This window comes from Clinocottus analis, unplaced genomic scaffold (genome assembly GCF_023055335.1).
Source record: "Clinocottus analis isolate CAN_PGR_092001 unplaced genomic scaffold, fCliAna1.0.p SCAF_8, whole genome shotgun sequence".
NCBI lineage: Eukaryota > Metazoa > Chordata > Actinopteri > Perciformes > Cottidae > Clinocottus > Clinocottus analis.
In genome coordinates, this window is record NW_027176240.1 from 1276609 (window position 1) to 1290319 (window position 13711).

The 13711-nt window shown below is 41.9% G+C and overlaps 1 protein-coding gene across 1 annotated transcript; it reads right to left on the bottom strand.

Moving 5' to 3' along the window:
- Positions 1 to 178: 178 nt before the first annotated feature.
- Positions 179 to 11493, bottom strand: sult6b1 (sulfotransferase family, cytosolic, 6b, member 1). The gene is made up of 7 exons (XM_068568502.1): positions 11217 to 11493; positions 6837 to 6949; positions 6050 to 6139; positions 5059 to 5185; positions 2650 to 2744; positions 1696 to 1852; positions 179 to 1310 (listed from the first exon to the last, which is right to left on the bottom strand). Exons 1-7 carry the CDS (start codon positions 11410 to 11412, stop codon positions 1183 to 1185), a joined length of 906 nt encoding a protein of 301 aa, XP_068424603.1. The 5' UTR covers positions 11413 to 11493; the 3' UTR covers positions 179 to 1182.
- Between the last annotated feature and the right edge of the window lie 2218 nt (positions 11494 to 13711).

Below are 13711 nucleotides of genomic sequence, written 5' to 3' on the forward strand. Positions count from 1 at the left end.
CGCCACATCCGGTGAGCCCTTTCAGAATAAGATGCAGGCGTGATCGTTACTTCCCTCTTAGCTAATAATTTGACATAAATAACAGGATGTTGAGATGGCATGTCATACAAATGGAGAACAAATAAGCGATCTGGAAAAGAGTTTTTATTTTCATTTCACTACTTTGATCATGTACTGTGATACGCATATTTATAATATCTCATAATCTCATCACAGTAATGCTTTAAAGCCACAGTTGTTTCCATGCACCTGAATTCAAGTAACTCCTACTATGAAGATAATTCAACTCTTATGTGTTTAAACAACCTGGGACTTAACATTCATGTGCTTGTGAAAAAGAGCTGACATGTGAGACCTTCGCTGCTAAATGATGCTGAAATCTGGTATGATTTTTGGCAGAAGATCAAGCACACGTCAAACAACTGAATCTGACAAACTCTGGTTTGCATACAGGTTTATGTGCTTGGAGTAAATAGCAACCAGGTACGCAGGAAAACACCAAACACTCAAATCACCTTTCTCTTCTTCAAAATGTAATTAACTAGGAATCTGTCTTGATGATAAGTTATGATAACATGTTTCATTCATATCTAATCGTCACTGTATTTTTTTTTCCCTGCTTTTCCTGCCCATGTTTACTCTTTATTTTCAATTTTTTTTATTTCATGTTTTATTTGTTCTGTATTTACCTCTTAATGCTTTGTATGAAGCACTTTGGTTTGCCTTTGTCTTTGAAAAAATGGCCACGCCTTAAACCAATTCTGGTTTTCTGTCTGTGACGGCATTCTGCGGACAAAGACTTGTGTTCTTACTTTGAATTAATATAAGATTTGACCAAATTTGAAGGTCTTAACCATCTATTTTGTGAAAAAAATGTGAAACTATTAATGTTTTCCGTTGTAGAACTCGTACAGCTACAACAGTTCCAGGTTGGAGTTCATCAGACAAAAAAAACAAGCCCTTGTTCCCTTTTTTCTTCCACCCTTTTTTCATTTTATTCCTTTTTTCTCTTAGACTGTGACAAAGGAACTTTTGGCCCTGAACCCTCGACCAACCATGTGACGAAGGCATCTGTGCAGCGCCTGAGAGTCTGTCAGTCTCAGCTCAGGGCAGAAAAGCCCCCCAGCCCTTCTTCTCATGCTCCCTCCCTTCTTTCCTCTTCTCGTCTTCTCCTCTTGCTTCCTACTGGCAGTGCAGTTGGTAGTTGAGTTTGGCTCCCAGCCTGGTTCCCGCCAGGTGTTTGTTGAAGGCATCGTCCATTTCTTTGCTCTGCTCCGGTGTGAAGTGGTTCCTCCAGTCCCCGACCTCGCCTGCTCAGCACACAAATATGGACGCAGTTCATGACACTCAGATTTATCCCTTTAATAAGATCTTCTCAAAAGCTTCAACATGAGTAAGTCATGTGTATCTGCACCGCTGAAGTTCAAGCTAACGAAGAGGGACACGTCAAATCTGTTTTCCTGGTAAAATACATCATATTTCACTTGTGACATTTTGCTAACACGCTAAATAACGTTACATTCAGGTTGTTATTTTAGCAGAGAAGAAGACTGTAAATGTGAGATGTGGATGCAGTTACTAAAGATCAATGCAACACACACGTATGCATATTTAGTTTGAAAAGAAATGCCTTCAATGGATGAAATTAAGTTCATACTTCAATTAAAAACCACCCCAAAAAAATAATCAAAGCACCTTTTCTGAAGACGACGTTCCCCAGAGTGCCGTGGGAGTTGGCGGAGCCCTCCTTCATGGCGGCGAAGGTGCTCCCCTCCGCGATCTGCTGCACCTGAGCCTCCGTCAGGCTGAAGCCAAAGAAGGTGGAGATCTGATGGACGCCCTCGATCAAGTCCTGCAGGGCAGGAACCAGAAGCAGATCCGTTACAGACGGAGGCCCAATCCCAATCTCCACTTTAATCCCTACTTTTATGTTCCATTTTTAATCCATAATGTTGTAGTGTAAAGGTATTTTATCGGGCTAAACCTCTACGTGCCTCTTTGTTTTTTAGGGTTTAGGGAGGTGTCCCATTGTCAGTTTGAGTGCCTGATGGTTCTGTGGCGAACATTTTGAACCCTTAGATGATGACTTTGCCTAGAAGAATTACCCACAATGCATTGCAACGTGAGGTTAAACACGCAAAAGCCAATGAAAGAATGGAGACGTTAGAAAAAGGTATATATATATATATATTTAAGGTGGAGATTGGGATTGGGCCAGACACTTCTACACTGTAAAAAACGCCTGTGAAATTTACTGTTTGTGAGCAGTAACCTTCTGTAAACTATTTCCCAGTAAAATACTGTGTATTCATTCAAATATTACAGTAGTCAAAGCTTCACTATAAAAAATAATAATATAAAAACACAGTAGTGCTGTGGGAAAATCACAGTAGCCAATAATCTACTGTAAAAAATCATTGCACCCAAAAAAACTACTGTATAATTTACTGTTATTTACTGTGTTTTTTTTTACTTGTCAATGGCTGCCAGTTAATAACTGTCAATTTCACGGTGTGTTTTTTTTACAGTGTAGGCAGTGATTGTTTTCCACATGGATATAAATGAACGTGATTGACATTTTCATATTAAATATTAACCGTATAAATTATTTGAGAGCTCCACCACTCTCTCAGTCATCGTGTGTTCTACCTGCTTTAGCTCTTCGTAGGTGACGATCATGACGTTGGGGTCGTCCATCCTCTCCTCCCAAGCCAGAGCGTGATCAAAGTATGACCCCCAGGGAACTACACACACACACACACACACACACACACACACACACACACACACACACACACACACACACAAAGGTCAGGTCAGGTGATAGCAGCGGGAGGTTTACAGCAGGGAGATTGTCGATGTCAGTGAAACAAAGCGAGCAGATTGTGAGAAGCAGGACTTGTTTTCCAGCATTGTGATTGTGGGTGGAACGTGTCAGCAGTAACAGATAAAGCAATAAAGTTAACCTCTGTACAGAGCTCTAATCTCTGCAGGCAGTTATTTACCGTTGTGGTGGAGTTACCGGACCAGTGATGCTGCAGAAAACAGTAAAGAGCTTTTTCATTGTACGCTGCTTTGTACTGTAGCGATTAGCAACCTGGTGCAGCCCCAACATGTTTAGCTGCACTGAAAACAACCAGCGCTCTGAAGCAAGTTGCTCTTCTGCTGTTCATCTGAGTTGCAAAACAAATGTTTGCCGTTGCTTTGACCTTTAACTGCGAGCAAAAATCCTCCCGCTCCCATTTTAAGTCCCGGCATGCCCATTTCAGACAATCTTTTGGCATAAAATACGTAATATTTTACATTTTTTAACAGAATGACACAGTTTTTTGACTGAAACTCCTTCCTAACAGACCAAGACTTTGTTTTATTGTGATTTTTGTTGCAGATTCTGATTCTTTAGGTCCTGATCTTTCCAAAAAGCTGTCTTATTGACGCTCCAGGAGGCATTTTGGGGATTCTGGCTCATATCATGCTGGATGTTCATAGTTACCATCAAAATATCTTTTTAAAAATGATTTTTTTTGCAGATATACATTTTTTTCTGAAGACTTTGCCGAACAAATACATACAAAAAACACTCATATTGGAATTAATTTGGGGTTCCTACGACGACTCTAACACAGGGTCATATATATGTATATATATATTCCCTCCCACAGTCCAAAGACATGCATCTCAGGTTAATTGGAGGCTTCAAACTGCCCGTCCTTGTGAATGCTGCTCTGTTTCTAGCACCCTGTGATGAACTGCCTGTCCAGCGTGAACCCGCCTTCACTCGATGTCAGCCGGGATGGACTCCAGCGCCCCGCAACCTTAAACAAACCCCAGCCTCCCTGGTACTTATTTTATTGAGGTAAAACTATTTAATGCAGGCATTTGACCTTTTAGCTGTAATTGAGTAGTCGTTCATGATACTTTGGCTGTATTTCACTCCATGAAAGGATTGCGATACGTCATGGCATAAGTACTGATAAACCGCTCTCCTTTGGCCCGTGAAGGCATGAGAAGCATCTAAAACTGCAGTTTTATGAGCGTCTTGATGTAGAAAATGCACCGAGCAGAGCTGGCTCTTTAGCCCCCACTTGGACTCAAAGAAATCCCAAACTTCCACAGTTACCCGGCTGAGTCAGCTTCACACAGTGTTTATTAGCCCATAAACGCAGCGGCGCTGCAGTCATAATGTGCAAAGCAAAAGGTGTTTTTTCTGTGTTTTATGGAGTCTTGGAGGTGTCAGGAGGAAATGAACGCTAATCAGGATGTTCTCCAAACCACAACAGCGATGTATGAAGGATCATCGAGTCAGATTGGAGCAGCTGAAGGGAGGAAATGAGGATAATGCACCGCGGTGAGAAACAGACCAGTTTGTTACCTGATGATGCTGCTGACTGATGAAGACTCAGCAGAACAGAGGGATGAGAAAGAGAGATTCTGAGAGAGAAAAAGAGGGAGGGAGAGGGAGGAAGCGAGGCCGATACAAGGTGAGGAGGAGGAGAAGAAGAAGAAGAAGATGAAGGAAGAAGGAGAAAGAGAAGTATGGAGGAGAAGGAAGAAGGAGGAAGAGAAGAAGAAGAAGCAGCAGCAGAAGAAGATACGAAGAATGACAAAGGAGAAGGAGAAAGAAAAGGACGAAGAAAGAGAAGAAGGATAAGAAGAAGAAGAAGAAGAAGAAGAAGAAGAAGAAGAAGAAGAAGAAGAAGAAAGATAATGAAAAGTATGGAGAAGAAGGAAGAAGGAGGAAGAAAAGAAGAAGCAGCAGCAGAAGAAGAAGATACGGAGAATGACGAAGGAGAAGGAGAAAGAAAAGGATGAAGAAGAAGAAGAAGAAGAAGAAGAAGAAGAAGAAGAAGAAGAAGAAGAAGAAGAAGAAGAAGAAGAAGAAGCTCATAGAGTTACCAGGTGGCACCGATGATAAGCACAAGAATAACGATGTGTAGAAGTCGCTTATCTTCTGGACGACCTTGTTTACTCATGAAGGTCGTGTCTCTATCTGACCTTCAGAAGTAAACAACAGTGTGTGTGTGTGTGTGTGTGTGTGTGTGTGTGTTTCTTTCTCACCGTCTCCACTCATGAAGTGGGAGTAGAAGGATTCCCAGGACTGCCCGGATGGGAGGACGGGGTTGTTGTTGGAGAAGTGGTAGAAGGACACCAGAGTGTCTTTAGGGTTCCTGAAGATCACCAGAGTCTGAACAACACACACATGAAACACAAAACCAACACGGCAGGAGGAAACATGGAAAATAGAGTTGAAATTGAAATATATTCTGAAGGGAATACATTACAGGAGATATAATCTCTGTTTCTGACCATTTTTGAGGGTTTAAGGGATCCCACAAATGTGATGCTCCAGATATTCAAATAGCTCAAATGAAGGACAGTTTCATATCTTCTCTCACCAGCAGAACTGTTGGGTTGAGTTTTCAAGGGTTTTCAAGAGTTTCCCATAGTTTTCAATGAATTTTAAGAGATTTTAAAGTTTCTTGAATGGGTGTCAAGGGTTTTTATGTTTTTTTTTATAGGGTTTTCAATAGGTTTCAAGAGTTTTCAAGGATTTTCAAGGGGTTTTCATTGGATCTCAAGGGGTTTCTAGTATTTTCAATCGGTTTCAAGAGTTTTCAATAGGTTTCAATGGGTTTCTAGGGATCTCAGGGGTTTTCAAGGGGTTTCAATGGGATTCAATGATTTTAAATGGTTTCCAATGGGTTTCAAGGGTCTTCTACTCATCCATTAGTCTTCTAAGGAGATTATCAAACACAATGTACCACTATAACACTGGAGGGATGCTGCTGGAGATGGGCCTCTATACATCAATGTAGATATTTCATTAATAACCAGACGTTTCCACCTAGAATAGTCTTTTACCACAGTAACAATGTATAGAGAGTATTTCCAATTCATTTAACGTTGTCTTCATTGAAAAAAAACTCAGCTTTTCTGAATAAACCCAAACCAGCTTTGTCTTTTATTTGATCCAGTGAAGGACTTCTTCAACGTTGACGACGTGAGGAGATTCAGGTGAAAGTGTTGCTGCAGACGTTTTGAAACTCACTTTTGTTTTCTTTGCGTGGAAGGAGGCAGGGATGTTGTCGGGGTGCAGGTGAGTCCCCAGAAACCTCGGAGAGGGAGTCTTACCCAGGACCTGAGGACAGAGCAGGACGGAGGTGTCAACTTTATCTGTTAGAACATACAAGGATACGCTGCTATTTAGCGTTAGCCATTTCATGTTAGCACCACAATGCTAGCGTGGAATCAACACTCATCTGACTCTCGCTGAGAAAGAGAATACACATATTTTCCAACTGGTTGAATGTTATTTCTCAGGATTTTAACAGTTTAATTCATGACACATGAACACACACACACACACACACGGAAACACCTTAAACACTTGAAACAGGCCAGCAGTAAAGGTTTCCAATAATCCAAATTCCAAACACAAAGCACATCTGCACGTCTGTTTAATTTCTTTATTTCGTGTCTGTAAAAATGTGTTTTCTGATCACACATCTGTCTCAGTTTGTCTACAATTTACTGCAAAGACGCTGTGTTTGTCTTTTGAGCCCCAACAGATTGACTTCCTAACCAGCAGTTTACTTAACATCCCACACACTGATAACACACCTTTCTGGAAAGGTTCGGACCTGAGGAATCAGAATCGTTTTCTCAAAAATCAGGCGCTTAGGAGCTCGGAGCTAAAAAGGTTGATGAGGTTTAGCTTCAACCGGTACTTGTACACTTGTGTTTTGTGTGTGAAGAAATCTTACATTTGTAAAGTAACTAAAGCGGTGAGATGGATGAGGTGGAGTCAGCAGATAGTGGCATGAAAAGAAAAGTACCTTAATGACATCCAGTCCAAAAAACTCGATCAGCGGCGGCATCCGTGACTCCATTTTCATCCCTGTGGCCTCTGTGATGATCTTCCTCACCACGCCCACCATCCAGTTAAACCCTGCACACACACACACACACACACACACACACACACACACACACACACACACACACACACACACACACACACACACACACACACACACACACACACACACAAGTTAACCTTTTGGAAACTGTGCGCGAAAACTCCCATTTTAAGTCCCAGCATGCCCCATTCAGACACTTTTTGGGCTTAAAATACATAATATTTCCATTTTTTAACAGAACGACACAGTTTTCTGACTGAAACTCCTTCCTAACAGACCAAGACTTTGTTTTATTGTGATTTTTGTTGCAGATTCTGATTCTTTAGGTCCTAATCTTTCCAAAAAGGTGTTTTATTGACGCTCCAGGAGGCTTTTTTGGGGAATCTGGCTCATATCATGCTTGATGTTCATAATTATAATCACAATATCTTGTTTTTTGCAGATACACATATTTTTTCCCAAGACTTTGCTGAACAAATACATACAATAACCTCAAGTATTGTAATTAATTTGTGGTTCCTACGACGGCTCAAACACAGGGTTAAAATACATCTTTTTAATCGATGTGTAATTGAATTAAAGTGTTGAAAATGACTTCTGGCGACTTCTTGAAGTGATTTATCATGTATTATTTTTTAGGGGAAAGACAGGCACGAGACAAACAACTGTACTTCCATGTAGCGCCACACACAGAGAAACCAGTGAAACACTTTTTCATGCCGTACATTTGAAGGTTGGGTCAGTCCTCTTCAATCTTCCTCCGTATCTCACCAAGACGTCAGGAAGCCATTATCTGTGGCAGTCGGCTGTTTAGCACTGATTCAACCGCCCGCAACATCAAAAGGGAGCATTTAGCCGTTTTACAGAGAGGCCCCCATTGGCCGGGCCGGTGGGGCCGTCACACACCCATAGATAAGCGCCGCTATCCCCCCATGTGGGGCCCCTAAGCCAAACAGGGGCCCCCCTACACATGGAGATGAGGGACGGGTGCGTGTAATCTCACATTCCTCTAAAGGCGATTAACAAGTCGGTCTTGGTGTCGTTGCTCCAACCGGCGAACCCGTGTCCCAAAAAAAGAAAAGAAAAAGCCTCTCAAAAGTAAACCCAGAAAACTCCAAAAAGAAAACACGTCACATTCCTTGAACGCACCGCGGCGACAGCAGGAATGTCACGCTTTTCTTCCTCGGAAAAAGAAACCGAACTGTGAGCGCTTTGTGTTTTAAGAGAAAGAGATTAGACGTGGTGTCACGTCGGGGCCTTTAAGGATCAATAAATCATCGTTCGCTCAGGTATTCGTGCACATTAATGCACTGTGGCGCCCAGAAGTCCTGCAAATTGATGCCAGCAAAGTGGCTATTTGGTGGTGGAAGGGCTCTGGAGATGCTGATGAAGTGAAGTTTTTAATCCATTTTACATGAATAAAGCTATTTGTTATTTATTGTTTGGAGTTCTCCATCAGTTTACCTGCTTTTATGTAAATCGCCTCTAAATTTAACATGTTTTATGTTGTTTTTTTATTTGTGCAAAACCAAACTTCCCTGTGTGCCAGACTACTTTGTGGCCCAGTGCAGTGATTTTACAGAAAACCTTGTAGTAAAGTGTGATTGGTTCATCTTTAGCATTCGTTTTCTTCTCTTTAGATACCTTACAAATATACACAGTGGTAGAGGTTCAAAGTAATCCAGTATATTTACTCAAGTACTTTGATTAATAAATATAGTTTTGAGTTGTATTTCACATGAGTATTTCCTTTTTCTTTGTACTAAAGATGGAGAAGCAGCGTTCAGCTCTTCTGCTGCACGTATCTGGAACAAAGTCCCTGAAAGCTGCAGGTCTGCTGAGACCCTCATAGACTCTCATAGACCCTCATAGACCCTCATAGACCCTCATAGACTCTCATAGACTCTCATAGACCCTCATAGACCCTCATAGACCCTCATAGACCCTCATAGACCCTTATAGACTCTCATGGACCCTCATATAGACCCTCATAGACCCTCATACAGACTCCATAGACCCTCATAGACTCTCATAGACCCTCATAGACCCTCATAGACTCTCATAAACCCTCTTAGACCCTCATAGACCCTCATATAGACTCCATAGACCCTCATAGACCCTCATAAACTCGTATAGACCCTCATAGACCCTCATAGACTCCATAGACCCTCATAGACTCTCATAGACCCTCATTGCCCCTCATATAGACTCTTATAGACCCTCATAGACTCCATAGACCCTCATAGACCCTCATATAGACCCTCATAGACTCCATAGACCCTCATAGACCCTCATATAGACCCTCATAAACTCGTATAGACCCTCATACATCCTCATAGACCCTCATAGGCTCTTATAGACCCTCATATAGACCCTCATAGACTCTCATAGACCCTCATGGACCCTCATATAGACCCTCATAGACCCTCATAGAGACTCCATAGACCCTCATGGACCCTCATATAGACCCTCATAGACCCTCATAGAGACTCCATAGACCCTCATAGACCCTCATAGACTCTCATAGACCCTCATGGACCCTCATAGACCCTTATATACCCTCATATAGACCCTCATAGACTCTCATAGACCCTCATAGACCCTCATAGACCCTCATAGACCCTCATAGACTCTCATAGACCCTCATAGACCCTCATAGACCCTCATAGACTCTCATAGACCCTCATAGACCCTCATAGATGCTCCTTTAATCCAGATTGAAGACTTTTCTGGTTGCTGTTGCCTTTAATTGAACCAGATTCAAGGATTTTAATAAATCTCTGCATCTCACGACTGTTTTTTATTTCTTAAACTGCAACTTATTTTTACATTTTTGTGTATTTTAATGACTGTTCTTGATTGTTTTGAGATCTTGTTTTCTTCCGCATTACATTTTGATGCTTTTCATGTTTTTTTCACGTGAAGCACTTTGAGTGGCCTTGCTGGTGAAATGTGCTCTACGAATGAACTTCATGTGAAGCAGAACCAGGCGGTCGGACCTCCTGCAGAACCAGCTGCTTCGAAGGTTATCAGCAGGTTGAATGCAGGTTATCAGGCGGCTCTCAGGAGACAGCTGTCTGCGGGGAACCAACAGTCAAGGTTGACTTATTTTACCGTGATCATCAGATCGTAAACACACTTCACTCACGCAACAAACCACCATCTCTCCCTTAAACCTAACCAACTAGTTTTGTTGCCTCAACCTCACGTGGTTTGTCCTGTTTTACACTGTTTTTCTATTTCAGCAAGAATCTGAAGTAAAAAAAATGCAAAGATGAGAGAAAAGTCTTTTCTCAAACCCTCCGTTTTATCTCCTGACCTTCCCTCAAATGGTTCATCAAAGCTCCGCCCGCGACACAACCTTCACACACTTGAAACTCGCTCCAACTCCGAGACTCTTTTACTTTTATACGCGTCGTTGCGTAACTTAACAACTCCAGGGGCCGCAGAGATGACCGCCTTCTCTCGGGTATAATTGGACGACGCGGCACTCAAAGTGCCAAAAAAAAATCATTAAAAAAACTCCAAAAAGCAACGTCTCTTTTCGTGAAATCATGACTCTGTTAGTCCAGATGACGTTCACACAGGAACCGCCATAGTTCATCAGCCGATGAGCAGCAGTACAGGTAAGAGGAAAGATGCAGATTTGGGGGGTTTAGTGTTTTAAGCTTTGATGGATAAAATCAGAGTCAGTGGTGGAAAGTATAGTTTACTCAAATAATGCACAATTTTGAGGTACTTGTCCTTTACTTGAGTACTTCAAATTTCTGGTACTTTATACTTAGACTCTTCTACTTTATGTACTTGAGAATAGGAAAATGTGTGTTTGTTGAATAAAATGAGCGTCTTCTTTACCAGCTGCACCATTAAAGTGATGAATATATTAATGCTACAGTGATACTAATCCAACATCATAGCGATATTAATCTGAAGTGAGCCATTTATGCACATTGAGCCCTTTTATTTCTGTTATGTATATGTAAATACTTCAATAAATACTGTGGTAGTACTACTGTTACTTCCCTCAAAGCTCCAAGTACCACGTCTGCCACCGCTTGAACATGAAAAACAGGTAAAATAAAAGGTTTACCATCCTCACTGTCGCAATCATTAACATTACAAACAACAGTTGGGAGGTCAAAGGTCAGGCGGCTCTAACAGATGGATCAAATTACCTTTTTCCAAACATGTCGGGATGGGAGGACCGCGCGGTTGTTGTTATTAATCATTTATGACAGAAGATACCATCTGACTGTTGTTACTCTCTTCTTCTTCTTTTGTTTTATTTGAACTCACCACATTTGGGATAAGCCACGAGCATGACGTCGTCCTCTCTGGCCTCGATGTCCTCCAGAGCCTTGAGATGATCCTCCGGGCACATGAGGCGCGGATACAACACCCCCTTGTATCTGTACAGCTTCTCCTCGTCGCTGATCTGCTTGGCCTCCTGCATCTTGGACTGCAGCTGGCTGACGAAGACGTTGGTGTTCATCTCGAGTCAGTAAAGCGATGATTCTGCTTTTTCTTTTGTTTTTAAAAGTTCAGAAGAGAAGCTGCTTTCTGTGCAGCTGAGCGTCCATCCACTGCTGCCCCGCGAGGGAGAAAGAGAGAGAGAGAGAGAGAGAGGGTGTGTGTGTGTGTAGTAAAAGGAGGAGGCACCGGGGACCTCCTCCTTTTACTCCACACACACACACACACACACACAAAAACAAACACACATGCAAGAAAATGTGTATGTTTATGAACGAGTGAATGATGCGATATGGCTCTGTACAATATTTAGCAGATGGCAGGTACATGTATGCTGACAGACTTTCTGCAGACCCCAAGTCACGCACACACACATGCATGCACACACACACACACGCACACACACACTAATTACCACTGAAAGTCTATGTAATCATATTTTATTTGCACAGCTCAGAAAACACATTCGCTTCTTTGACTTCACGGCGTTTACAGCAGCGACGTTTGCCAACAAGGCCCGAAAAGAAATGTCTGAGGAAGACGAGGAGAAACTCCCCCCGTGACCGGAGAGAAAGGGGAGGAAACTATTTATTTAATTTATGCGAATTCCCCCCCAAAAAGTCCAATACACTGTTTTTTGGAAGCGGCGAACGTAACACATTTATATTTACACTTTATGCCCCAAACTGCATGGGATGAGTCCATAAAGTGTGTGTGTCTGTAAAGACACATTGGATTCATTGAGTCATCTGGTTCCAGATAATACCAACATAGCAAGCGTTAGCTTCCACGCTAAGCTCGCTAACACGGTGATGTCGTCCTCTCGGTCTCAGAGCGATTCAGTCAAGATTTAAATTTCATAAGAAGTGCAGTGAAAAAAGTCACTTTGCGTCGCCTGTCTGCCTCCGTACGGCGGTTCCTGAAAGGGAGCCCCGCTGCATTGTGGGTACGAAATCCCTTGGTGACGGTTCATTGTCTTTCTCTTCAGTTCACGAGATAGCCGCGAGTCAGCGGATGACATGAGTCGCTCAGCATGTCCGCTGGCGTCGTTTCAATGTATTTATTTCCTCTTTTCTTCTTCTAATGCTTCGTTGTTTGTGGTTTCAGTCTTTCTACTCCAGAGCGCTGATGGGAGGTCAGAGATCCGAACCAGTGGAGTTATTCCTCCCCCGGCTGGGAGAACCCTTCCTTCACGGCGCTGGCTTCGTACACACTCGGGCATTGTGCGCTGTATTGTAGACGTTTGGTTATGGCGGCGTATGAAAATAAGCTGTTACCGAAAAGCCGGGCAAGTTGTTAAAGCAAAAACCCCGAGGAACAGGAAAGGGCCATAAATACTGACAGACATTTTGTCGACTCAGCTGTTGCAGTAACGTGATGAGCACGGGCCATCAAACGAATACAATGCATTTGTATTCCAAGCACGCGCAAGATGAAGTGAAAAGGATGTGAATTTTGCGGCAAAGTGACGTTTTCCTTCCTTTTCCAAAGACATATAGCTGCTCTTTAATTCCATCTGAAGTAGTGTGTGACACACAGACGCATCTTTCTTCACCTGGTGGCTTTTTAACACGTTGAAAACTCTGGAACCAATTTTGTCTCCAGACCTCTTTTTCCTCTGTGTTTAAGTCGTCGTAGGAACCCCAAATTAATTACAATACTTGTGTTTATTGTATGTATTTGTTCAGCAAAGTCTTGGGAAAAAAGGTATATCTGCAAAAAAACAAGATATTTTGATGGTAACTATGAACATCCAGCATGATATGAGCCAGATTCCCCAAAAAAGCCTCCTGGAGCGTCAATAAGACACCTTTATGGAAAGATTAGGACCTAAAGAATCAGAATCTGCAACAAAAATCACAATAAAACAAAGTCTTGGTCTGTTAGGAAGGAGTTTCAGTCCAAAAACTGTGTCGTGCGTGCGGTTCAAAAATTAGAAAAATTACATATTGTTTGCCAAGAGATTGTCTGAATGGGGCATGCTGGGACTTAAAATGGAAGCTGGAGGATTTCAATCAGCTATCAATCAGGAATCAGGACCCAACGTTTTGCAGCGTTTCAAATGAAGGCATTTCCTTCATTCTCTGGCACATTTTTGTGGCGCATTATGAGTTTTATAGTTCCTTTTCACATGAACTATTTTCAGCTCTTTTTATGGTAAACCACGGACGGCTGCCGTTATTATATATATATATATATATATATATATATATATATATATATATATATATATATATATATATATATATATATATATATATATTATCAACAATTTCCCTAAAGAAACAATTAACCTATACTGCTAACGAGTAATATCTCTG